Source organism: Palaemon carinicauda, chromosome 30, assembly GCF_036898095.1.
Source record: "Palaemon carinicauda isolate YSFRI2023 chromosome 30, ASM3689809v2, whole genome shotgun sequence".
Taxonomy (NCBI): Eukaryota; Metazoa; Arthropoda; class Malacostraca; order Decapoda; family Palaemonidae; genus Palaemon; species Palaemon carinicauda.
In genome coordinates, this window is record NC_090754.1 from 86,238,467 (window position 1) to 86,265,629 (window position 27,163).

The 27,163-nt window shown below is 39.2% G+C and overlaps 1 protein-coding gene across 2 annotated transcripts in view; it reads right to left on the reverse strand.

The window, feature by feature from the left end:
* LOC137623335 (TP53-binding protein 1-like) overlaps positions 1-27,163 on the reverse strand; it is a 315,782-nt gene that overhangs the window by 13,437 nt on the left and 275,182 nt on the right. For both annotated transcript variants that reach the window (XM_068354144.1, XM_068354143.1), the window contains exon 12: positions 1,199-1,430. In XM_068354144.1, coding sequence (XP_068210245.1) covers positions 1,199-1,430 — 232 coding nt within the window. The remainder of the gene's footprint in view (positions 1-1,198; positions 1,431-27,163) is intronic.

The window sequence follows — 27,163 nt, forward strand, 5'->3', positions numbered from 1 at the left end:
GGGATAAGGATATTCACCTTTTTCCACTGGAGTTTTGGCAAAACTGATTTTCCAATACCAGTAATCTTGCTTTTTCTTTGGTTGTAGCTACAGTATTATGATCTTGGCTGATAAAAATGAATTTTGAAGACCAAGGCTGAGCCTTAAAAGAATTTTGGTTATTTATAGCTTCATACCCTAGAAAGTCTTGGGGCCACACATGTAGCGACCTGCCTGCTCTTAGCCATTTCTTAGGCAAACTCAACCAGCAGCAGGGGAGGTCATGACCTGCAGTCACAAGGGGATAACTGCGAGCAGTCATGCTCTCGACAAACAACACACAGATGGTGGGGATCAAAAGCAAGTTTAAACATAAGCCTGCCACACTTTTACCAGGTGTCCCTGGACATAATCACATGACAAAAAACTTCTCTATCTTACTGGAAGGAAAAATAAAAAAAGATGAAAAGAGCCACCTGCACACTTTTACCAAGCTTTCCTGTAAACAATTGCAGGTCAACATTTTTCTATTCAACTGTAAAGAATAAAATATTGATTAAAAGAACCAAGATTGAAGAGGCAGCAAGAACAAATCAATACTTCTTGCATCCTAAGTCAAAAGTGTGCGTATTTACAGTCTGATGGGAGGGCTGCACTTACCTGCCACCTGTCGATAGTTATAACTTACCGCATTAAGATTTTAATGGTTTATGTTTGTGCAGGAATAAATAGAGATTATTTTTCTTACACCATACCATTCCTTAAAACAGTAACTACTGAGTAATATTGATACTTAATTACCCTTGCTGAACCATTTGGTTAAAATTTGTTAAATATATGCACTATTTGGTACAATATGAAGTTGCCAGATGTCAGATGATTATTTTGCTATGAAATGTAATGAAACTTGTGAAGCCAACCGTACAAGAGGAGTCACTCAGGTAAGAAATGGGGGATTATTTTGGCAAAGCCACTGCTTATATCAATAATACTTTGTTAAGTTTTGAGTGGCTTAAACAATTCCATCAAATTTGAAATACTGATCATAAAAACAAGCACCTTCTATTTTAAGAACAGCTTATGAAAAGACAATCAAAGTGTTCAAACATATCTTGAAAAAACACATTTCTATACAGAAAAGATATCTTGGAAAAAAAGATCCATCACATAACATGAATATCAAGAGATGATCAATGCAGAATAAAGAAATTATTCACACCTGTTTTTGCTGGTCTAACTCGCACATCTGCTCCTGCCATGGTAAGAATGGGTTGCCATAAGGAAGTGAATTCCTTATTGGTTGATGTTGCCAAAAATACTAACTCTCCTTCGAAGACTGGTGGAGGTCCTGATAAGAATCCCTCTTCAGGTATCAAACTCTGCTCCATAGTTTCTCCATATTCATTTTCACCTGATGGCAGCAAATATAGCCTCCAATCTATATATCTACCCTAAAACCAAAGAAAGTTTTGAAAAATACAGCATTACATAGATGACATAACATAAATACCTAGGTCTATATATAATACTCTAGAACAGGGGTCACCAAACTATGTCCTGCGGCAAAAAACTGGTTGGGCAGATATTTTTGTACGGTTCATAAGTTGATAAAAGACGAAGAGGCCCTTTTCACTATAATCATAACTTAAATCAGTGGCAAATATTAGAAAACTTGATTGGAATTTTATAAATACCTTTCAAGTTATGAATACACTCAAATAAAATTATCTAATCATGGACTTATCATTATTTGAAAGCAAGGTAAATCTCAATTCAGATCTGCATTAACTGATGAAATTTTGATGAAAGGGACCACTTAATTTCAACATCAGTAATGTGAAATTTTATCTGAAAAGAAAATTTTTTTATCTTATTATTATATGACCTGTCAAAAAATACCTATTATAACAGTTATTGGAATATCTTTAGTAAGGAATAAAAAAAGAAAAAGAAAAAAAAAAAGACCTCTATTTCTATATTCACCTAATGTTCATATTGCTTCTCTCTGGAAGCTGTTTAAATGTTGCTGTATACCCTCTAAAGACTTCCCATTTTCTTTCCTTGTAAAATGCCTCACCCTCTAGTAAGCACACAGTCAGCCTGGCAGTTGATGGCAACTATCTAGGTGTGGGTTTGTCAAAGTTCCTTAGTCTCTCAGTCTCAAAGTAGAAAGCAGATCATTAGCCTCTCAGCATAAGTAGTCAATGGGGAGGGGGGGACCATATATATGAACATCAGGTGAGTGTAGAAGTTATAAATTCTATTATTAAAATTTTGTTTTTATCCTTATGAAACTACCCTAATATTCAAACAGCTGACTGCCACACATTGAAGGTTGGCTAGTGAAGAAAAGAGATGGGAAAGTAACGACTTAGATAAATAAACTCTTATCAACCACCTACAATTCATTTCAACAGTAACCAATTATAAACCCAATTAAACCCCAAATTACTCGAGTTTCCAGATTGGATTCCAAATAAGCTTTTAAACTATATACTCGTACTAATATATTATGTTCATGATGCTATACTACTAGCTTAGATTTTGGTCCGGTGAAATTGAAACACTTACTGGACTTTGATACTATGGAGGTGTAGACCCAAATGGTAATTTTTCCTTTCATAAAAACAACAGATTTCTCAGCTAAGTTGTCTGCTAGTATTTGCGAGTTAGCAAGAGGTTGTTTTTGCACTTGTTGGAGAAGTGGTAATGTTACTTCATTGGGTAAATACACTTGCAGTGGCATTAGCTCTAAGTATTAATGCCCAGTTTCCATAACTCCCATATTATCTAAAATGTTTATGAACATCTTTTAGCAAAACGTCTAAATAGGTATGCTGATGGTGATCATCTTTTACCTAATTTGCAGTTTGGCTTCCCCCAGGTCTTGTAGCATGTGATGTTCCTTAAAATTCCCAATGCTGTACAGAAATCCCTTGATTATAGTCAGGAAGTTTGTAGGATTGGCTTTGATATTAGTGGTGGCTTAGACCGTGTCATTCATTAATGAACTTTTTAGTACTAGATTGTAAAAAGTAGTTGCTGACTGGCACTATAGTGATTATAGGAGTATAATATACTGTACGGCGATCCTCAAGATATTTCTCGGCCCATTACTTTTCATAATACCCTGTATACAGTATACGCATGTGGCCTAGAAAATAAGCTTGTTCCATATAAAGATGTTGGTACTCTCTTTACATGATTTCATCTCTTGAATGTAGATCTGGGATTGTTCAATACACTAATATTAGTGTATGGTGCAAATTATCTGGAATGAAGTTGAGCCCTAACAAAACTCAAAGCATGAATGTAAGTAGGTCAAGGACAGTAGGTCCTCAACATCCAGATCTCTGCCTTGACAATGTCACTTTTAACTATATACAACTCTTTTAAAATTTTAGGGGCGATTCTTAATTGCAAACTTATTTTCAAGATTTTCGGTGTTTAGTCTATTCTTAGGAAATATTATATTTCTTTCATTCTACCTTTTTTCAGTATTGTTCTCCTGTCTGGTCTTCAGCTGCAGACTCTCACCTTAACCTGTTGGATAGAAACTTGTGGTCCATTAAATTCCTTATTCATGATCAGGAAATTAATCTCTGGCACTGTCGTTACTTCTTTATGCACGTTGTGTAAGATTATCCAAAATTCAATTCATCCATTGCATTCAGACACAATTCAACTGTACCACCCTATACATAAATCTAGGTATGCAATTAATTCTAACACTTCTTACTGTTGCCATCATAAGGCACAATACAATACTACACATTGGTCTAGAAGTTTTATTCTACTTGTGACCAGATGGTGGAATGATCTCCCTAATCTGGAAGTTGAACTGGTTGAACTTCTGTACAGTGGAACCTCTACATCCGAATTTTCCAACATCCAAAGTAAAATTCAAGCAAATTTTTGACTCTACACCCAAATTTTATTTCGACTCACGGAGTAAGCAATTTTCGTCGTACTGGTTGTATCCGAATTTTTCGACACGCGAAGTACAATTCGAACACGTTCCTACTCTACACCCGAGGTAAACAATACTCGTACGCGTAGTCGGTGCTCATAATGCCTGAAGTGTTTTTTATTTCCGCCGATAGAAGGCAGCACTTCGAACTCAGAGGGACCCTCAATTAGCGCGGCTTGGGTCAGTCCTCTGTTCTCGTCGGCTTCTTGCGGTTGTGCCCTGTGCTTTCTGCTATTATTGTACTGTTTTAATCATGATTTTTTAAGTGCATCCTTTTACGGTAATTTACGTAAAGTATGGGTCCTAAAAATCTTAGTTTTGCAAGTGGTAGTGGTAGTGGTGAGAAAAGGAAGAAGGAAATGCTTTCTTTAGACGTAAAGCAGGAAATTATTGAAACACATGAGCGTGGCGTCCGCGTGAGTGAACTTGCTAAATAGTATGGCCGTAATATGTCGACGATCTCGACAATCCTTAAACAGAAGGAAGCTATTAAAGCAGTGAAACCTTCTAAGGGGATCACCATTATTTCAAAACGCCGTAGCCCTATCATAGAAGAGATGGAACGACTTCTGCTAGTGTGGATCAAGGACAGAGAGATCGTTGGCAACATCATCACCGAAACCATCATCTGCGAGAAGGTGCACGCCATCTTTACGGACTTGAAGGAGGAGAGCTCTGGGGGTGATGCTGGGGAGAGTTCAACCGAACCTTCCTCAGACGATTTCAAGGCATCTCGTGGCTGGTTTGAGAAATTTAAGAAACGGTCCGGGATTCATTCAGTTGTTCGCCATGGAGAGGCTGCTAGTGCAGACACAAAGGCTGCAGCTGACTATGTCAAGCACTTCGAAAGGATCGTGCTGGAAGAATGCTACGTAGAGCAGCAAGTGTTTAATTGTGATGAAACCGGGCTGTTTTGGAAAAGATGCCCAGTCGAACCTACATCACCGCCGAAGAGAAGAAATTGCCTGGGCATAAGCCAATGAAGGATCGGTTGACTCTTGCCCTATGTGCCAACGCTAGCAGGGACTTTAAAGTCAAGCCCTTACTGGTTTACCATTCCGAGAACCCTAGGGCCTTTAAGGCACACAACGTGGATAAGGACCAGCTTCATGTTTTCTGGCGATCCAACTCGAAGGCCTGGGTCACTAGGCAGTTCTTTGTGCAATGGGTTAACCAAGTTTTTGGCCCTTCTGTGAAGAAGTATCTTCATGAACAGAAATTGCCTTTAAAGTGCCTGCTATGCCTTGACAATGCACCCGCTCACCCCCCGGACTTGAAGATGATATCTTCGATGAATTTAAGTTCATAAAGGTGCTGTATCTTCCACCGAATACCACCTCTATCCTCCAGCCCATGGACCAGAAAGTCATCTCTAATTTTAAGAAGCTGTACACCAAGCACTTATTTAAGCAGTGCTTTAATGTCACGCAAAGCACAAACTTAACTTTGCGTGAATTTTGGAAAAGCCACTTCAACATCGTGCACTGCTTGAAGATCATAGATCAGGCTTGGGTGGGATTAACTTGACGGACCCTCAATTCTGCCTGGAAGAAGCTGTGGCCTGATGCAGTTTCTCCCCGAGATTTCGAGGGTTTTGACCCCGAACCTGATTCCGTGGTGGGTGCAGCGGAAGACGTAGAGGAAATCGTCTCCCTTGGCAAGTCCATGGGTCTGGAGGTCGACGCAGTTGACGTTACGGAACTCGTCGCCGAACATCACGACGAACTTACCACAGAGGAGCTCAAGGAACTCCATGCTATCTCTGAGCATATGAGTGATGACGAGGAAGGGAGCGAGGAAGTAGAACATGTGTTAGGTTCGGCGCATATAAAAGAGGTGTTAGGAAAATATCAAGACGTGGTCGACATCATCGACAAATACCACCCAAAAAAATTGCAGGTTTGTCGTGTAGTTTCGCAGTTCGATAATGTTTGCCTAACTCACTTTCGAAACATTCTGAAAAGCCGTACCAAGCAACTATCTATCGATAATTTCTTTAAAAAAACTACGAAGCGAACTCGTGATGAAGAGGATGTAAGTGATTGAAAGAAAACGGCAAAGAGTGAAGCGGAAGAAAGTGAAACAAAGAAAACGGCAAATTTTAAGTGTAGAGAGTGAAAGTGATTAAAATTAATCATCAAAAAGAAAAAAAGAAAATGTAAAAAAATAAAATATAAAATATATATAAAAAAAATAAGCTAAGTCATGTTAAAGTTCACTTAGTGTAATTTAGAATAAGTTACGGTAGTGTACGTTTATCGTAGCTAACCTCTCTACCTCCTCGCCGCCCGTCCGTCTCCTCTCTGCGTAGCAAGACCAACAACACCTGCGCTGGAGTTTCCAAGGTAAAGTGACGCTAAAAACTCATTTCTTATTTATCATTTTTTGATAATTATGTTATTTTGATTATAAAATAAATTTTTGAATATACTTACCCGGTGATTATATAGCTGCAACTCTGTTGCTCGACAGACAACTCTACGGAAAAACTCGCCAGCGATCGCTACACAGGTTGCGGGTGTGCCCAACAGCGCCATCTGTCGACCAGATACCCAGCTCTCAATGTAAACAAAGACTCAATTTTCTCCTCGTCCCACTGCGTCTCTATTGGGGAGGAAGGGAGGGTCATTTAATTTATAATCACCGGGTAAGTATATTCAAAAATTTATTTTATAATCAAAATAACATTTTTCAATATTTAACTTAGCCGGTGATTATATAGCTGATTCACACCCAGGATGGTGGGTAGAGACCAGTAATATATGTTTACACTTTTATGAGCTAAGAGTTTTTTTATTTCATTTTAGAAGTTATCAAAATAACAAAAACAAAATAAATAGGTACCTGGTAAGGAAGTCGACTTGAACAATTACTCTGCCTTTTAAGTACGTCTTCCTTACGGAGCCTCGCGATCCTCTTAGGATGCTGATCGACCCCTAGGATCTGAAGTATCAAGGGTTGCAACCCATACAACAGGACCTCATCAAACCCCTAATCTAGGCGCTCTCAAGAAATGACTTTGACCACCCGCCAAATCAACCAGGATGCGAAAGGCTTCTTAGCCTTCCGGACAACCCATAAAAAAACAAAATTTCAAGAGACAGATTAAAAGGATAAGGAATTAGGGAATTGTAGTGGTTGAGCCCTCACCCACTACTGCACTCGCTGCTACGAATGGTCCCAGTGTGTAGCAGTTCTTGTAAAGAGACTGGACATCTTTCAAGTAAAATGACGCGAACACTGACTTGCTTCTTCAATAGGTTGCGTCCATTATACTTTGCAGAGATCTATTTTGCTTAAAGGCCACGGAAGTTGTTACAGCTCTAACTTCGTGCGTCTTCACCTTAAGCAACGTTCGGTCTTCCTCACTCAGATGTGAATGAGCTTCTCGTATTAACAATCTGATAAAGTCTGACCAAGCATTCTTTGACATAGGCAAGGATGGTTTCTTAACTGAACACCATAAAGCTTCAGATTGGCCTTGTAAAGATTTAGTACGCTTTAAATAGAACTTAAGAGCTCTAACAGGGCATAAGACTCTTTCTAGTTCATTGCCTACGATCTCCGATAAGCTGGGGATATCGAAAGATTTAGGCCAAGGCCGAGAAGGCAGCTCATTTTTTGGCTAGAAAACCAAGTTGTAGCGAACAAGTGGCTTTTTCTGACGAAAATCCGATGTTCTTGCTGAAGGCATGAATCTCACTGACTCTTTTAGCCGAGGCTAAGCATACCAGGAAAAGAGTCTTAAGAGTGAGATCTTTCAGGGAGGCTGATTGTAACGGCTCCAACCTGTCTGACATGAAGAATCTTAGTACCACGTCTAAATTCCATCCAGGGGTAGCCAAACGACGCTCCTTGGTGGTCTCAAAAGACTTAAGGAGGTCTTGCAGATCTTTATGTTTGTAAAGATCTAAGCCTCTATGCCGGAAGACCGATGCCAACATGCTTCTGTAGCCCTTGATAGTGGGAGCTGAAAGGGATCGTCCTTTTCTCAGGTATAAGAGAAAAACAGCTATTTGAGCTACAGAGGTACTGGTCGAGGATACAGAAACTGACTTGCACCAGTCTCGGAAGACTTCCCACTTCGATTGGTAGACTCTAATGGAAGACGCTCTCCTTGCTCTAGCAATCGCACTGGCTGCTTCCTTCGAAAAGCCTCTAGCTCTCGAGTGTCTTTCGATAGTCTGAAGGCAGTCAGACGAAGAGCGTGGAGGCTTTGGAGTACCTTCTTTACGTGTGGCTGACGTAGAAGGTCTACCCTTAGAGGAAGACTACTGGGAACGTCTACTAACCATCGAAGTATCTCGGTGAACCATACTCTCGCGGGCCAGAGGGAAGCAACTAACGTCAACCTTGTCCCTTCGTGAGAGGCGAACTTCTGCAGTACCTTGTTGACAATCTTGAACGGTGGGAATGCGTAGAGATCCAGATGTGACCAATCTAGGAGGAAAGCATCTATATGTATTGCTGCTGGGTCCGGGACTGGAGAGCAATAGATTGGAAGCCTCTTGGTCAGCGAGGTTGCAAAGAGATCTATGGATGGTTTTACCCCAAGTGGCCCAAAGTCTCTTGCACACATCCTTGTGGAGGGTCCATTCGGTTGGAATTACTTGCCCTTTCCGACTGAGACAATCTGCTATGACGTTCAAGTCGCCTTGGATGAACCTCGTTACTAGGGAGATGTCTTGACCTTTTGACCAGATGAGCAGGTCCCTTGCGATCTCGTACAACGTCAGTGAGTGGGTACCTCCTTGTTTGGAGATGTACGCCAAGGCTGTGGTGATGTCCGAGTTAACTTCCACCACTTTGCCTCGAAGGAGAGACTTGAAGCTTTTCAAGGCCAGATGTACTGCCAACAGCTCCTTGCAGTTGATATGCATGCTCCTCTGACTCGAGTTCCACAGTCCTGAGCATTCCCGACCGTCTAGTGTCGCGCCCCAGCCCACGTCCGATGCGTCCGAGAAGAGAACGTGGATGGGAGTCTGAACAGCCAGGGGAAGACCCTCTCTTAGGTTGATATTGTCCTTCCACCAAGTCAGACAAGACTTTATCTTTTCGGAAACCGGGATCGAGACCGCTTCTAGCGTCTTGTCCTTTTTCCAGTGAAAAGCTAGATGGTATTGAAGAGGACGGAGGTGTAGTCTTCCTAGTGACACAAATTGTTCCAGGGATGACAGCGTCCCTACCAGACTCATCCACAGCCTGACTGAGCAGCGTTCCTTCTTCAGCATCTTCTGGATGGATAGCAGGGCTTGATCTATTCTGGGGGCTGATCGTCTTGTTGTTCAGCAACGTCTTCATCAGAGGGTTCCTCATCCGAAAACTGATGAGGAAACGGCAACGGAGTGGGCAACGTCTGGCTCGCTGAGTCCGGTCGCACTGGTGCATGCGTGACGGAGCCGGACGCAACATCATGGAACTGCTGCACAGTCTGTGAACTGTCAACAACCATGGGTGCGCGAGGAAGCACAGCGTCAACCCGAGACTGTCTAGACCGTCTGGGTTGTGCAGTCAACACCCTACCGGGTTGCTGAGGTTGACGCACTGCGTCAAAACAAGTCACCTCTGCTGGTTGTTGAACAACCACCTCCGAGCGTCGCTTAACGTCAACGTGCGGCTGGCAACCCACACTGGGTCGCATCGGTGGAGGAACCACCTCAACTGGCAGACGCGAGTAGGTTACCTCAGCATCAACAGGGCGCACAACCGACCGGTTGGAAGGTTGTTGGCCAGAAGGTTCGGCAGCAACCTTCTCCGCATTAAAGTCCTCTATCAAGGATGCAAGCTTGGACTGCATGTCTTGCAGCAAAGCCCATTTAGGGTCTACGGGAGCAGGTGCGGCAACAGACGGGGTTAGCGACTGCGGCGGTACTGCTTACCATCCCTGAAAGCCTTGTTATGCATGACATAATTGTACAGCAAAACTTCAAAGGCTCGAAAACAGCTGTGAAGTTGACTTGTAAAAAACTTGGAGCGTCTCCTGGCTAGGCGCCAGGGAGAGTCTACCAGAATTGAGAAGTCTATCTGGGCAGAGGCATGAACTCCCAAGCCGAGAACTTCTCTCGTGTCATATCAGACTCTCGCTCTATAAACCAGTTTAAAAGAAGGGAAAGCAAAGGCTGTATCCCCCAAACTCCTCCTGGTGAAAAACCAGTCGCCTAGTCAACGTAAAGCTCTCTAGGAGAGCGAGAGAGCACTAGCTTAAAAACAACGGCTTCGAAGTAGCTAGGCCTAGTGTAAGCTCTGACGTTTAGGCGAACGAGGAGCAGCAGTTACAAAAAGATCCCGACAAAGATCCTTAAAAAAATCATCATAATTTAATTAAAGTCCATAGGGGGCTAAGCAGCTTTAGGCTCCTCTCCATCTGACAGAGTCCTCAAGGGAATATCAGTAGGAGGGGGAACAGCAACTTCCTCATCTACAGGAACCTTGTCCGATAAAAGCTGAGTCTCAAGCAAGGGAGAGACCTACCGTGGTGGCAATGCTTTACAAGCAGAGTCCACACTCACTGGTGCATTAGTAGCGGACCAGAACGCAACGTCATGTAACTGCTTGACAGTCTGTGAACTGTCAACAACTGAACTGTCAACCACAACAGGTGCGTGAGGACGCACAGCGTCCACTCGAGACTGCTTTGACTGCCTAGACTGAGCAGTCAAAACAACTCTAGAATGCGGAGGTTGACGCACAGCGTCAAAACAAGTCAACTCCGATTGTTAGTGAACGTCTTGAACGTCAACAGGAGTATCAGCAAGTGGCCTAACGTCCAAATGCGGCTGAAAAACCACACGAGACCGCATCGAGTGTGGTTCTAAACAACCTGACTGACGTGACTAAGCTACGCCAACGTCAACAGTAAGCACAAAGGAACGTTAGGTTGGCTGAAAGCCAGGATATCGATGAGATAAACGGCTAGACTCAACGGACTAATCGGCAGAATAGTCTTCCATAAGGGAGGCAAGCATATACTGCATGTTTTGCCATACAACCCCTTAAGGATCAACGGAAATGGTTGTGGTAATAGACGAGGGTAACGTCTGTGACCGCAACACTTTGCCAACAAAAAAAAAGACTCTCGGAGTCTGTTACGCTTTTGTTAGGCGGCGAGCAGTTATCCGATGACTGCATAGGGTCAGAGGTGTCCTAATGGTTGTAACCAGGACGCTGGACCTGTCCTGAAAGGACTGACTTTCGCTTAAGGGCTTCGAAACCTTGTGACAGGTTTCTTATGCGAAAAGCCTTCGGATGACGAGGAGAAACAACGTCTCTCGTCTTACGGTAGGGGAGATCTTGGTAAGATACACCCGATACCATAGAGGGAAAACGTCTGTTCGTTGATCAAGGCCTCTCGAACCCATAAGTCGTTTGACACTACTTCTCCCCTGGGCTTGGGAGCATGCAAGAGGTCCCGGACTAGATGAACGACAGGCACGAACAGACGAACCCTCGGACGCAACACTGTAACACTTTGCGCATATCACTTTATCACTTCGATTTTCTGTTTTGCACTTATTTCACTGAAATCGAAACTTTTACTGATTTCTACCTGAAACACGCAATTCTACCCTTCATTAAAAGGTAGTAATTGCGAAATCAGTCGTATAATGCAAGCTCATTAATACCAGCAAAAACAGAAAACATATTTTAAGATAAAAAAATCAGTGGCTGGGAAAGAGACTAAACACTAGTTCATATAAACTACGTTTTCAATCTCTCACCGCACATACCCTGGGGATGAGAATAAAAAACTAAAAACGTTTTATCCTTCCTCCCCGTACAGCGACTAGGGACGAGAGTAACTCGAGAACAATGTTACCCGCTTGAACGGAACGTTTTCTCTCCTCTCTCTCCCTCCGTCTCTATCTCTCTCTCTCTTTCTCTCTTGATTTCGCACCTAAGAGAAGAGCCAAATACATTTCGTCAAAAAACATGTTATTTGACTAAAGGAAAAAACTGAAAGGTTTTTCAAATAAAAAGTTCCTTTAAAATAGAATTTAAAACATCAGAATCGATTTACTCTTACTGCAAAGTGAAACCGTGATACACTCTCTATCGTAACGATAGAGCGCATGTTGAACGTCCTGAACATCAACAACTGCGTAGCATAAATAAACTAAACGTTAGTTCATCTTTGAAAACAGTACGAAGACTATCAAAGAAATTCTTTCATAAAATATTACATTTAAAAAGTTTTAAATCCTTAGCTCTTTAAAAGCTAATTACGATATAAAGGGCTCAACGTTGATTAACTTCGGTTTCCAAGTTAGGACCGCCTACTCTCAGGAAGGTCGCATATAAACAAAACATTAAAATTTATTTCTATATGTTTATAATAAATGGAAAGTTAATCGAAGAGGCCTAATAAAGGCGGAGAGATATAAAATATATAGAGGAAAATCTATAATGTGATAAGATAATTACTAAAAGCCCAAACACACTTCCGTCTAAGGGAAGGGTCGGCCATTTAAAAGTGAAAGAAAGTCCATACTCTCTTTGTCACCAAAATTAAATCTATCCAAAACGAGTTCAAGATTTAAGATGAAGATAAAACACCTGCATAGCGAAAGCTCAAAACTAGAATATAGTACTTCACCAAATAGATGTGAAAAACTCCAGTTTAGCAACAGCGAGTAAAGTACGTCTTGTCGACACCTCGACAGAGAGAAAATTGAGTCTTTGTTTACATTGAGAGCTGGGTATCTGGTCGACAGATGGCGCTGTTGGGCACACCCGCAACCTGTGTAGCGATCGCTGGCGAGTTTTTCCGTAGAGTTGTCTGTCGAGCAACAGAGTTGCAGCTAAATAATCACCGGCTAAGTTAAATATTGAAAACTTCTTTTTTACATGTCTATTATCTAATTTAGTGTGCATTATTCTCATGGGAAATTTTGTGTAGTAGTTTATTAAGAAGTTATCATAGGTTTTTGGGCTCAACCATGGCTTAATCCTATTTCAATGTATTCTTATGGGAAAATTAGTTTTGACATCCGAACATTTTCTACATCCGAAGTTGGTTCTGGAATGGATTAAATTCGTATGTAGAGGTACCACTGTAGTTCAAACTTAATGTAAATTGTTATTTGTTGAACAGGTTGACATGAGTTTCATTTTATGGTTTATACATGACTTATTTATTTAGATGTTACTGATATTAAACTTGATGTTGGTGCTGATGGCATCCCCGTGGAAGTGAAGCCATCAAGAAGTTGCGGTATAAAGGAAAATATGTAAGCATGAAAAAATTACATTATGCATATGCTGAAATTGTATAAAGTTACTAAACTAGCTCTTAGAAAAAGACATTACAAAAGGGAAAACGGTTCAAAAGGTAAAAGTGACGGACTGAAAAAAACATGTGTAAAAGAAAAAGAGATTGCCAAAGAAAATTTAGATGAAGAACAGGCTATTGATACTGACAAATCTGACTGACCTATAAGCTGGAGATGATTTTGTAGTTGTTGGAGAGACAATCATAGTAGTGAATGAAATGGCTTGTGAGTGATAAATATTAAGAATCTGAAGGACTGTAAAGTAATGAGGATAGTGATTGACAGGGATAGTTTACTCGGGACTTCCTTTAGCTTGAGGGATTCCCACAGTTCTAGATCACATTGGAAGCAAAATTGACTAGGATCAGAGGGTCACATAGAGAGGTCAGCTTCCCACTTCCATATGGCCCCATTTACCTGAACTGGACATCACAGACGACGATGAGTGAAACAATGACATGACATGTATCCTTTCACTGCTACCCAACCCCTTCTCTCACTTTTTTCCAAATTTTTATTTCACTTCAGTCCTTCATTATCTCAAGGAAAAAACCAATGTTTAGGCCAAATGCATGAGGGAGCAGCTGCAAAGGCCGTCACAGCTTATCCGTGGAGTGAGTGTAATGTCACTGACATCGGGCAAAATATATATATATATATATATATATATATATATATATATATATATATATATATATATATATATATATATATATATATATATATATATATTTACAGTGGAACCTCTACATACGAACATATCTACATCTGAATTTTCCAACATCCGAAGTAAAATTCGAGCAAATTTTTTACTCTACACCCAAATTTTATTTCGACACACGAAGTAAGCAATTTTCATCGTACTGGTAGTATCCGGATTTTTTGACATGCGAAGTACAATTCAAACACGTTCCTACTCTACACCCGAATTTTTTTTTCGACACCTGAAGTAAACAATACTCGTACGCGTAGTTGGTACTCATAGCGCCGGATGTGTTTTTTATTTCCGCCGATAGAAGGCAGCACTTCGACCTCGGAGGGACCCTCAATTAGCCTGGCTTGGGTCAGTCCTCTGTTCTCGTCGGCTTCTTGCGGTTGTGCCCTGTGCTTTCTGCTATTATTGTACTGTTTTAATCATGATTTTTTTACGTGCATCCTTTTACGGTAATTTACGTAAAGTATGGGTCCTAAAAGGCTTAGTTTTGCAAGTGGTAGTGGTAGTGGTGAGAAAAGGAAGAAGGAAATGCTTTCTTTAGACGTAAAGCAAGACATTATTGCTAAATAATATGGCCGTAATATGTCGACGATCTCGACAATCCTGAAACAGAAGGAAGCCATTAAAGCAGTGAAACCTTCTAAGGGGATCACCATTATTTCAAAACGCCGTAGCCCTATCATAGAAGAGATGGAACGAGTTCTGCTAATCTGGATCAAGGACAGAGAGATTGTTGGCGACACCATCACCGAAACCATCATCTGCGAGAAGGCGCACGCCATCTTCACGGACTTGAAGGAGGAGAACTCTGGGGGTGATGCTTGGGAGAGTTCAACCGAACCTTCCTCAGACGATTTCAAGGCATCTCGTGGCTGGCTTGAGAAATTTAAGAAACGGTCCGGGATTCATTCAGTTTTTCGCCACGGAGAGGCTGCTAGTGCGGACACAAAGGCTGCAGCTGACTTTGTCAAGAACTTTGAAAGGATCGTGCTGGAAGAAGGCTACGTAGAGCAGCAAGTGTTTAATTGTGATGAAACCGGGCTGTTTTGGAAGAAGATGCCCAGTCGAACCTACATCACCGCCGAAGAGAAGAAATTGCCTGGGCATAAGCCAATGAAGGATCGGTTGACTCTTGCCCTATGTGCCAACGCTAGCAGGGACTTTAAAGTCAAGCCCTTACTGGTTTACCATTCCGAGAACCCTAGGGCCTTTAAGGCACACAATGTGGATAAGGACCAGCTTCATGTTTTCTGGTGATCCAACTCAAAGGCCTGGGTCACTAGGCAGTTCTTTGTGCAATGGGTTAACCAAGTTTTTGGCCCTTCTGTGAAGAAGTATCTTCATGAACAGAAATTGCCTTTAAAGTGCCTGCTATGCCTTGACAATGCACCCGCTCACCCCCCGGACTTGAAGATGATATCTTCGATGAATTTAAGTTCATAAAGGTGCTGTATCTTCCACCGAATACCACCTCTATCCTCCAGCCCATGGACCAGCAAGTCATCTCTAATTTTAAAAAGCTGTACACCAAGCACTTATTTAAGCAGTGCTTTAATGTCACGCAAAGCACAAACTTCACTTTGCGTGAATTTTGGAAAAGCCACTTCAACATCGTGCACTGCTTGAAGATCATAGATCAGGCTTGGGTGGGATTAACTCGACGGACCCTCAATTCTGCCTGGAAGAAGCTGTGGCCTGATGCAGTTTCTCCCCAAGATTTCGAAGGTTTTGACCCCGAACCTGATCCCGTGGTGGGTGCAGCGGAAGACGTAGAGGAAATCGTCTCCCTTGGCAAGTCCATGGGTCTGGAGGTTGACGCAGTTGACGTTACGGAACTCGTCGCCGAACATCACGACGAACTTACCACAGAGGAGCTCAAGGAACTCCATGCTATGTCTGAGCACATGAGTGATGACGAGGAAGGGAGCGAGGAGGTAGAACATGTGTTAGGTTCGGCGCAAATAAAAGAGGTGCTAGGAAAATATCAAGACGTGGTCGACTTCATCGACAAATACCACCCAAAAAAATTGCAGGTTTGTCGTGTAGTTGCGCAGATCGATGATGTTTGCCTAACTCACTTTCGAAACATTCTGAAAAGCCGTACCAAGCAACTATCTATCGATAGTTTCTTTAAAAAAACTATGAAGCGAACTCGTGATGAAGAGGATGGAAGTGGTTCAAAGAAAATGGCAAAGAGTGAACCGAAAGAAATTCAATCAATTTTAAGTGGAGAGAGTGAAAGTGATTAAAATTAATCATCAAAAAGAAAACAAGAAAATGTAAAAAAAAAATATAAAATATAAAAAAAAAAAATAAATAAGCTAAGTTATGTTAAAGTTCACTTAGTGTAAGTTAGAATAAGTTACGGTAGTGTACGTTTATCGTAGTTAACCTCTCTACCTCCTCGCCGCCCGTCCGTCTCCTCTCTGCGTAGCAAGACCTGCGCTGGAGTTTCTAAGGTAAAGTGACGCTAAAAACTCGTTTCTTATTTATCATTTTTTGATAATTCTTCTTTTTTACATGTCTATTATCTAATTTAGTGTGCATTATTCTCATGGGAAATTATGTGTAGTAATTTATTAAGGAGTTATCATAGGTTTTTGGGCTCAACCACGGATTAATCCTATTTCAATGTATTCTTATGGGAAAATTCGTTTCGACATCCGAACATTTTCTACATCCGAAGTCGGTTGTGGAACGGATTAAATTCGTATGTAGAGGTACCACTGTATATATATATATATATATATATATATATATATATATATATATATATATATATATATATATATATATATATATATATATATATATACACACATAATTTTATTTCTTTTAATCTCAAGATTATTTATTCATCGTGAATTTTATACCAATAAGTAAATTTCTAAGTTAAAAAACTCAATAAACAATTCTATTGTATGTACGAACACACTATGCTACTGCATAAGCATATCAAACACATTAGCGATTTATTTTTCTTTCATTTCGGTAAATAAATAACATAGCGTAACATATTTTCCTTTTAATCTAAAGATTATTTATTTAAGAACATATTTAAGTTAAAAATCACATTGAACTCTACTGTGGGGTAGGCACGAACTCACAATGCTACTACGTATGCATATATCAAACATAGCAATATATTATTTTTCAATTTGGTAATTAAATAAAAAATCTTGACATATTTTTCCTTTTAGTCTAATGGATATTTATTTATGATTAATTTTATATGAATAAGTACATATTCAAATTAACAAAAGAAATGAACAGTACTTTCTGGTATGTATGAATGCGCAAGGCTACTACGCATATCAAACACAATATTGATTTATTTTTCTTTCATTTCAATAAACAAATAACAGATTGTGATATATTTTTCCTTTTAATGTCATGCTTATTTATTTAAAATCAATTTTATGTCAGGGTTTTCATTCAATTTGTTTTAAGCTATTATTATTAGTTATCATATGAATATGTTCTTTCTCTCTCTTTCAGAGGTTTCTTACTATACACACATAACAGATTTAACAGAAATCTTTGTTTCTTTAGAAACTGTCAGATAAATACTACACAATATAATCTTTTACTTTGCTTAAATCTATGTTCGATCGTAGGCAGGGATTAAGACGTCATTCAATTTCATCAGCTGATCTTTAGCTTAATAGCCGACAACAATGTATAGGAACTGAAAGATGTCTACAATAATCCTGGTTTTTTATGTTATCTGAACTGCATTTAATAATTTTTGTACTTTTCTATTAACAATTGAAGATGTATTTTAACAACTGCAATTACCCATTATTTTTAATTGGGTCTCGTTGTCAGCTGTTTTCAAGGTCACGACAGTATCACGATTATATTCACATATAGTTAACAGAGTATTGTTGATATGATTTTGCTCCCTATCACATAATACTTGTAAAAAAGAACACTGTTCTACGAACTCTCTTCCAGTTTCTTATTATAATGCTTATACAGTAGAACAAAAACAACAGACGAATCAGCTGTAGGCGCTGACGATCCACAACCATCTACGTACGCGATGTAAACAAATACAGTATATTGAAAATAAATATTGGTAAATGTTACCATTAGGTTTATTTTATACTAACGCAATATAATTCTTATCACTTAATTTGTTATTTAACCTTACAGAATCTTCCTATCTTATACTATGTTAGAGTAAACCACATTCACAAATAGAGAGCCGTTGACGTACTGTAAACATGCTAAATATTAAACATCTACATATACAAGTATGGATGTACATTTATTTGTAAATTATATTACATTTTTTTGGTACTACATTAAAAACTAAAATTTATTTGGTTGTAAGCTTAAATAGATTCTTATTAACCTTTCCCTCTCTCTCTCTTGCTCTTGGATGGAAATTTAACTCGTGTAACATCAGACATTTCATGTTAACAGAACATATCTCTATAAATTTGAACTCCTGTAACTTCGAAATTGGGTTAACAGAACTTGTGTTAACGGGGAGTTAACTGTATTTGAATGTAATTTAAAGAAAATTTTTATTGCTGTAAGATTTATCATGTATCTATCCAGCTATAAACAGGAAACTGAGATAAACACTAATATAAAAAGTAAAGTCACCATACCCATTTCAATTAAATTATTTGCATGCTCGATTTCACAGTAAATTTAGGAAGAAAACTAATTTTCTCGATCCTTTTCTGTTATTATTATGAGATTAGAATACGGAGACAATATATAGTTATATATCATTAGAAAGCATATTTATTTGGCTTTATATTAAAAGTATATATATTGTACAGTCAGCCCTTGATATTCACTGGTTATATATTCATGATACCGAGAACCATACATACTATTACAGTAAATATAAAATCATGTATTCGCGATAAGTACTCTCGAGTCTCGACGATTTCAAACTAACCACGCTCCTTTGCATCTCGCATGCTTCGCGCCATTTCGATTTCCACACAGCACAACCACAACCCTTACCTTGCACTGACTCAGCACCATTCTCAAATTGTCTGTCCTTGCGTTTGCATTTCTTGATTCAGTCCTTTTTGTGCAGAATCATGTTGTGATGTAAAAAAAAAAATGTACACATCCAGTTTGCTTAGAGATTTTAGTATAAAATGTGATATATACATTATGATACCCCATGCACCAAACAGTCAAAAGCTCAAAAGTTGCATCATACTTCACACTTAGAAACTTTGTATGTAAACGGTTTGTGGTGTAGTACTGATACTTTTTCTTTTAATTATAAATGTGTATTAGTGATAGGGATATAATTAACTACTGTACACTACTGTATATAAAATACTGTACTTTACAGTGGTAATATAGATACTGTATAGGCTATATGTACTGTGAGTTTGAATGGGGCGAGTCGACCTGCAAAAAACAGCGATCACTTACGAGTGGTTACCTTACCGCATTAAGCTGTACTGTAGTGATAGTACTGTAAATATATTAAAGTATCAGTGCAGAGTTTTATTGTTACTGTACATGTTACAGGTATGTATAAGTGTGGCAATGACTTGTGTTACATGTACTGTAGTCTTACAATCTACATACTACTAAACACACATGTACATGTACTGTACACTTACTGAAATGTGTTCATTCATTGACAGAATACTTATAGTGTGATAGAAACCAAATAAACTAATATCAGAAAGTACAGTGGGTTACTAAGTTTATGCAAATTGGCACGAGCTTCAAGTCTCATAAACCACCCCTTTCTTGCAATAAACTTCACTTTCACTCCCTTCTCCCCATTCACTTTTAAAGGTCTCAAACAAATGCTTAGCCTTCTCCTGAATCACCATAAGGCTTACTCAGATACACCGCTGATTCTGGTCATGCAACCAGAGAACTAAAAACCTCCCATCTGAATTATGAGACCACTGCATTGTTTTGTAATAGTTGACTTTACAAGGGCATATCCTTTCCCAAGGTAAAAAGGATGCGATGGTTATCCTTGATGATAGTCGCAGCAATATGAACACTATGCCATAATCCACGACCTATGTTCGTAGGGGTCTCCCCCAATTTGTTCCTATCACTATGTCCACTTTGAGTTCTATCGTAATGGCTTTTCTCTTCTTGGATGCACTGCAATCAGAAGTCTCCCTTATGCTTTCCAGACATGATGCAAAGCAAAATAAGGCACTAAAATATCCAGAAAAAGAGCAAAACTGAAATCCCAAATGCTTATCGTGAGCTGAGAAGACGAACTGATGCATAGTGTGGCCAGGTGACAGCATTACTTGCTCTCTGCTTCAATAAGTAGTTTGTCGTAGTGTATAACGAACCAAACACCATGTACTAAAATATGAGTTATGCTGATTTTGTAATTACCTTAAAGAAGCCCATTGGTAGCAGCAAATTTTTGTACCTCGAGACTGTTGTTACCGAAGACCTCATGTAAAAGGTATGCAGTTAATTCTAAGTCTTGCCTTCTCCCCCATAAAGCTCAACACTACATGGTATTCTAGAAGCTTTATTCCAGCTGTGACTGGATAGTGAAATGGTCTTCCTAATCTAGCAGTTGAAATGCTGTAACTTCTTAAGTTTAAACCTACAGGTTAACATAAGTCTCTTCTTAGTTTATATATGACAGACCTGTCACTGCTCTTAAGATATTTTACATTTTATACTCATTACTTCTCATATATAGTTCATTTATTTTCTTATTTCCTCTCGTCACTGGGTTATTTTCCCTGTTGGAACCCTTGGGCTTTTAGCATCCTGCATTAAAGATTTATCTGAAAATTATTTTTCTTGTTATACAGGAACTAATACAAATTTCCTGTCATTAACATAAGTATAAAGTGGTTGAGCGTGAGTACTTATCTTGAAATTCGTAGTTTGAAGAGCAGAACCGGATTATGGAGAAGAGGTTTTTACAAATACAGTAGGGTCCCGAATTAAGCGTGTTCGAATTACACGATTCCCCTTTTCCGCGATCGCTATTTTTCAAATATAAATTTTCTGTATCCGTGAGGCTGTTCAAAGTTCGCGAGTCAAGCACTACAAAATGTATCAAATCTATTGTCTTTTCAAGTATATTAGTAGCCCTAAATACGGTGATTTATAATAAATGTTACAAAACAATATTAACATTACATTTCATTAACATAATTTCATAATGAATAGCCTATTTAAGGATAAAATTCCACATCAACAATGAAATCAACTGTTAACTGTGCGAGTCCAGCTGACAAAATGTAAACAGAAATGTGGTTACGTTCTCGGCAATCTTTATCTTTCTCCAACCTTACGATAATTGTAATGGTAGTGTTAATGATGGTATATTAAAGCATTATTTTTGTTTAGTACAGTATATTTAAAAGCCTTATTTTTCCCTCTGGGCGTTCAAGGTTTTCACGAGTAGACTGGGTTCGTTTATCGGCAGTGAATAGCCTAAACTTCAGTAACGAGTCGTCAATATTTTGTCATATTTTAAACAGTATACATTTGATTTGCAAACATTGGTTTTGTAGAGTAGACGGTAAAATAAAATCTAGAGAGAGAGAGAGAGAGAGAGAGAGAGAGAGAGAGAGAGAGAGAGAGAGAGAGAGAGAGAGATATTTGATGGCAGAAATCTCTCTCTCTCTCTCTCTCTCTCTCTCTCTCTCTCTCTCTCTCTCTCTCTCTCCGTAAGAAATAAAACCATAGTTCACATATGACAACTTGAGTTTAAGAATGAAATTAACATGAATATTGTTAGTTGTGGCGATCAATTCCTCGCTTCAGGGGGTACACGAAACAAAAACACGACATTCAATTACAACAGCTGATTCTCTCTCTCTCTCTCTCTCTCTCTCTCTCTCTCTCTCTCTCTCTCTCTCTCTCTCTCTCTCGTTATACAATACTTACAAATAGATGAAGAAACCAAAATCGGTTTTCTTGAAGTGTCAATTAAATACAAAACGAAAAAATTATACCGTGTATACTGTACATCAATTTAAATCATAGCTTAAAATACGGTAACCGATTTCGTCCGCAAACCACTATTTTTTAGGAAACACCATTCTATTCCAGAAAATTTTTACTCTTTAAATGTCAATTGCGCTATAATAAAACATGTACTTATGTTGTTAAATTTTGGGTGTGTTTTAAAAATCGAGTATTGCTAACTTATTTTTGTTTTACTTTTGGCTGTGATCACATCAGCTGATGTCTAGCTTCCGCGCGAATACAATAACAAAGAATTGTTTACACCATTTCTTAACTTATTCAAACCATCTATACAGTTAATATTACATAAACACCAATGTGTTATAACCTATCATATTTATTGTTTAGTACTTTAAAACCATCCCTCTCTCTCTCTCTCTCTCTCTCTTTCTCTCTCTCTCTCTCTCTCTCTCTCTCTCCTCTCTCTCTCTCTCTCTCTCTCTCTCACATCGAACGTTATAGCGGTAACCTAATTGTTCGGTGACTTTAAAAATAGGCCTAGTACTTTCTTCTTTTACCTTTTTTGCATATGGATCCATAATTGAGGTGGGTACAAGTTGACTTATAACTGAAGTTAGGAAAAGTATTTTGGATATGGAAAGGACAATTATCTTTCGTAACAGTTTAGAATTATCGTAAGTTATCACTGTCATTAGCGGCAGTTTGCTATTGTGGATTAAACGCATAAGGAAAAAAAAATTTCCAGCTTTGCTACGAATTTAGGAATTTATATGGATACGGTAAGTAAAATATTTGTAATAACATAATATTTACTAAATGTTTGTAATATCATTAGTTATGACTTAGATCATGTGTGTTTAATGCATTCGTTTGTTTATTATGATCGAAGATGGAGCGTAAACAAATGGAAGGTTTCCGTTTCAGGCGGCATCATAAAGAAAAACATTTCATAAATGGCATTCATTTCATTTATTTGAAAGTTCTAATAAAAAATAATTAGAACATTGGTAATAACAAATTCAACATATAATCTATACTTGGTAAAATTGCTGTCAATTCAAAAACACAGATGTATAAATGCGTCTGTTTCTTCGTTGTGATCAGAGATAAACGTAAACAAAACATTGGTTGTCGTTTTCTATTGTGCTTTTTAGCGTGTTTAGGAAACGCATGATATAAAATCGCCTTTATTTTGATAATTCTGGATTTTCAATCATACAACAAGCTAGTCTATAGAGTGATGGTTTTGCTTTTCACCAGTTGTATTATACAATAGATATGACAAACATTAAAATTTGTCTATTTTGGGTTGTGTTATAACGAGAAATATATGGTGTTTACACCTATCCTGGTTGTAATTTTAACCATTTTTCAAGTTATTAGAACTTTAAAGTATATTAAATGTTTTATTTATTTACAAGAACAATTTGATATCATAAAGAAATACAGTATAGTACAAAGAAAGTACTGTATTGGAAATGGGTAGTAAACACATTTGAATAGGCAAATTGCTGGTTGCCATGGCCGCAATGGAATTATTTCTGTTAGTTGTGTGTTTCGAAATTCACGATTTTCCATTTACACGAGGTCATTAATCGACCAAATTCTCGCATAATTCGGGACCCTACTGTAGAAGGGCGTAAGTTATGCAGAGTGCAAGGCTTGTGAAGAAGCGGTCGACACCGTCAGTGCTTGTGCACCATCAGGACCTCTATTGAATGGTGCACTAGAACTGCTTGACAAAACTTGAGGAGTTAGCCTAGGTTTGAAGCAGGGCAGATGAGGCTAGTATCACTGCCTTACCCAAACACTCCTTGGTGTTCTTAGATACCGTACTGGCTTTGTCTTTTAACTTTCCTTTAATTTAACACAAAGTAAAAGTAGTCAAAGGGGTCAGCTATAAACTGAACATATGTCTTAAAAAGAGGACCTGTTAGCAAATAACATTCCTCCTAACATTAAAACAACACAATCCTGGGGCTGGCATGTCTGCACAATGACCCTTGAATCACTCTCACCGGCATTCATAACAAGTTTGGAAAAAGACATTCCCTTTTAAAATATCAAATAACCTAAAACCACAAAGAAAGCCACAAGATGAATCGTGGGTAATAATGATAAAACATCACTGACACTGGTAAATGTGATGATAGAACTGAAAAACAAAGGAACTATAATGCACCCACAACTAAGTAATTGCCATCAACCACCATATTGACTCATTTCTTACTAGATGAGAACAAATTTTTCAAGAAAAAAAGAAAGGAAGGTAGATGTTGACATTTAAACAGCTTCAATAGAGGCATTATGAACATCAGAGAAGTTTTATAAAAATAATTTCACTCTTGCCTTATCGGACTATTACAAAAAATATACAGTATTTACATATTACTACTGTACATTGTGAAATTAAGCAATCAAGTATTTGAGGATTCATAAAATTAAATACAATATCAATAAATTGTTTGGACAAATCTTTAATAATAATAATCTTTTTCCCTTTTGGCCCACAAAGCTCAACCATGCATGTTTAATCTGGTCATTTCTAAAAAAGAAAAAGAAAAAAAGCCCTTCAACTGTACACTAGAAGGCCTATATCTAAAATTTGCCTTCACTATGATATAACATTAAAGCATACACAATACAAGTTTATAGATATTTCATAGCTAATCAAAGAATTGTTAACAACTTTGTATGTAATGTACGAGTGTAAAATGTTATTTTGATAATAAAATAAATTTTTGAATATACTTACCCGGTGATTATAATAGCTGCAACTCTGTTGCTCGACAGAAAACTCTACGGAAAAATTCGCCAGCGATCGCTACACAGGTAGGGGGTGTACTCAACAGCGCCATCTGTCGTTCAGATACCCAGTACTCATTGTAAACAAAGAACTCAATTTTCTCCTCGGTCCACTGTGTCTCTATTGGGGAGGAAGGGAGGGTCCTTTAATTTATAATCACCGGGTAAGTATATTCAAAAATTTATTTTATTATCAAAATAACATTTTTCAATATTTAACTTAGCCGGTGATTATAATAGCTGATTCACACCCAGGGGGGTGGGTAGAGACCAGTAAAATATGTTTACATCATATGAGCTAAGAATTTTTATTTCATTTTAGAAGTTATCAAAATAACTAAACAAAATAAATAGGTACCTGGTAAGGAAGTGGACTTGAACAATTACTCTGCCTTTTTAAGCACGTCTTCCTTACGGAGCCTCGCGATCCTCTTAGGATGCTGAGCGACCCCTAGGAGCTGAAGTATCAAGGGTTGCAACCCATACAACAGGACCTCATCAAAACCTCTAATCTAGGCGCTTCTCAAGAAATGACTTTGACCACCCGCCAATTCAACTAGGATGCGAAAAGCTTCTTAGCCTTCCGGACAACCCAAAAACAACAATAAAAACATTTCAAGAGAAAGATTAAAAAGGTTATGGAATTAGGGAATTGTAGTGGTTGAGCCCTCGCCCACTACTGCACTCGCTGCTACGAATGGTCCCAGAGTGTAGCAGTTCTCGTAAAGAGACTGGACATCCTTAAGATAAAAAGACGCGAACACTGACTTGCTTTTCCAATAGGTTGCGTCGATTATACTTCGCAGAGATCTATTTTGTTTAAAGGCCACGGAAGTTGCGACAGCTCTAACTTCGTGTGTCCTTACCTTCAGCAAAGCTTGGTCTTCCTCATTCAGATGGGAATGAGCTTCTCGTATTAACAGTCTGATGAAATAGGATAAAGCATTCTTTGACATAGGCAAAGATGGTTTCTTAACTGAACACCATAAAGCTTCAGACGGGCCTCGTAAAGGTTTAGTTCGTTTTAAATAGAACTTAAGAGCTCTTACAGGGCATAAGACTCTTTCTAGTTCATTTCCAACCATACGATAAGCTTGGAATATCGAACGATTTTGGCCAAGGTCGAGAAGGCAGCTCGTTTTTGGCTAGAAAACCAAGTTGTAGAGAACATGTAGCCGTTTCAGATGAGAATCCGATGTTCTTGCTGAAGGCATGAATCTCACTGACTCTTTTAGCTGTGGCTAAGCATACCAGGAAAAGTCTTTAAGGTGAGATCTTTCAGGGAGGCTGATTGTAGCGGCTCGAACCTGTCTGACATAAGGAATCTTAGTACCACGTCTAAATTCCAACCAGGTGTAACCAAACGACGCTCCTTCGTGGTCTCAAAAGACTTAAGGAGGTCCTGTAGATCTTTATTGTTGGAAAGATCTAAGCCTCTGTGACGGAAGACTGATGCCAACATGCTTCTGTAACCCTTGATAGTGGGAGCTGAAAGAGATCGTTCTTTCCTCAGATATAAGAGGAAGTCAGCTATTTGAGTTACAGAGGTACTGGTCGAGGATACGGATACTGACTTGCACCAGTTTCGGAAGACTTCCCACTTCGATTGGTAGACTCTAAGGGTGGATGTTCTCCTTGCTCTAGCAATCGCTCTGGCTGCCTCCTTCGAAAAGCCTCTAGCTCTCGAGAGTCTTTCGATAGTCTGAAGGCAGTCAGACGAAGAGCGTGGAGGCCTTGGTGTACCTTCTTTACGTGTGGCTGACGTAGAAGGTCCACCCTTAGGGGAAGTGTTCTGGGAACGTCTACTAGCCATCGAAGTACCTCGGTGAACCATTCTCTCGCGGGCCAGAGGGGAGCAACTAGCGTCAACCTTGTCCCTTCGTGAGAGGCGAACTTCTGCAGTACCTTGTTGACAATCTTGAACGGAGGAAATGCATATAGATCTAGATGTGACCAATCTAGGAGAAAGGCATCTATATGAACTGCTGCTGGGTCCGGGATTGGTGAGCAAAATATTGGGAGCCTCTTGGTCATCGAGGTTGCGAAGAGATCTATGGTTGGCTGGCCCCAGGTGGCCCAAAGTCTCTTGCATACATCCTTGTGGAGGGTCCATTCTGTTGGAATTATTTGTCCCTTCCGACTGAGACAATCTGCCATGACATTCAAGTTGCCTTGGATGAACCTCGTTACTAGTGATAAGTTTAGACCTTTTGACCAGGTGAGGAGGTCCCTTGCGATCTCGTAGAACGTCAGAGAGTAGGTCCCTCCTTGCTTGGAGATGTACGCCAAAGCCGTGGTGTTGTCCGAGTTCACCTCCACCACTTTGCCTTGAAGGAGAAACCTGAAGCTTTTCCAGGCCAGACGTACTGCCAGTAGCTCCTTGCAGTTGAAATGCATTGTCCTTTGACTCGAGTTCCATATTCCCGAGCATTCCCGACCGTCTAATGTCGCACCCCAGCCTACGTCCGATGCGTCCGAGCAGAGAACGTGGATGGGAGTCTG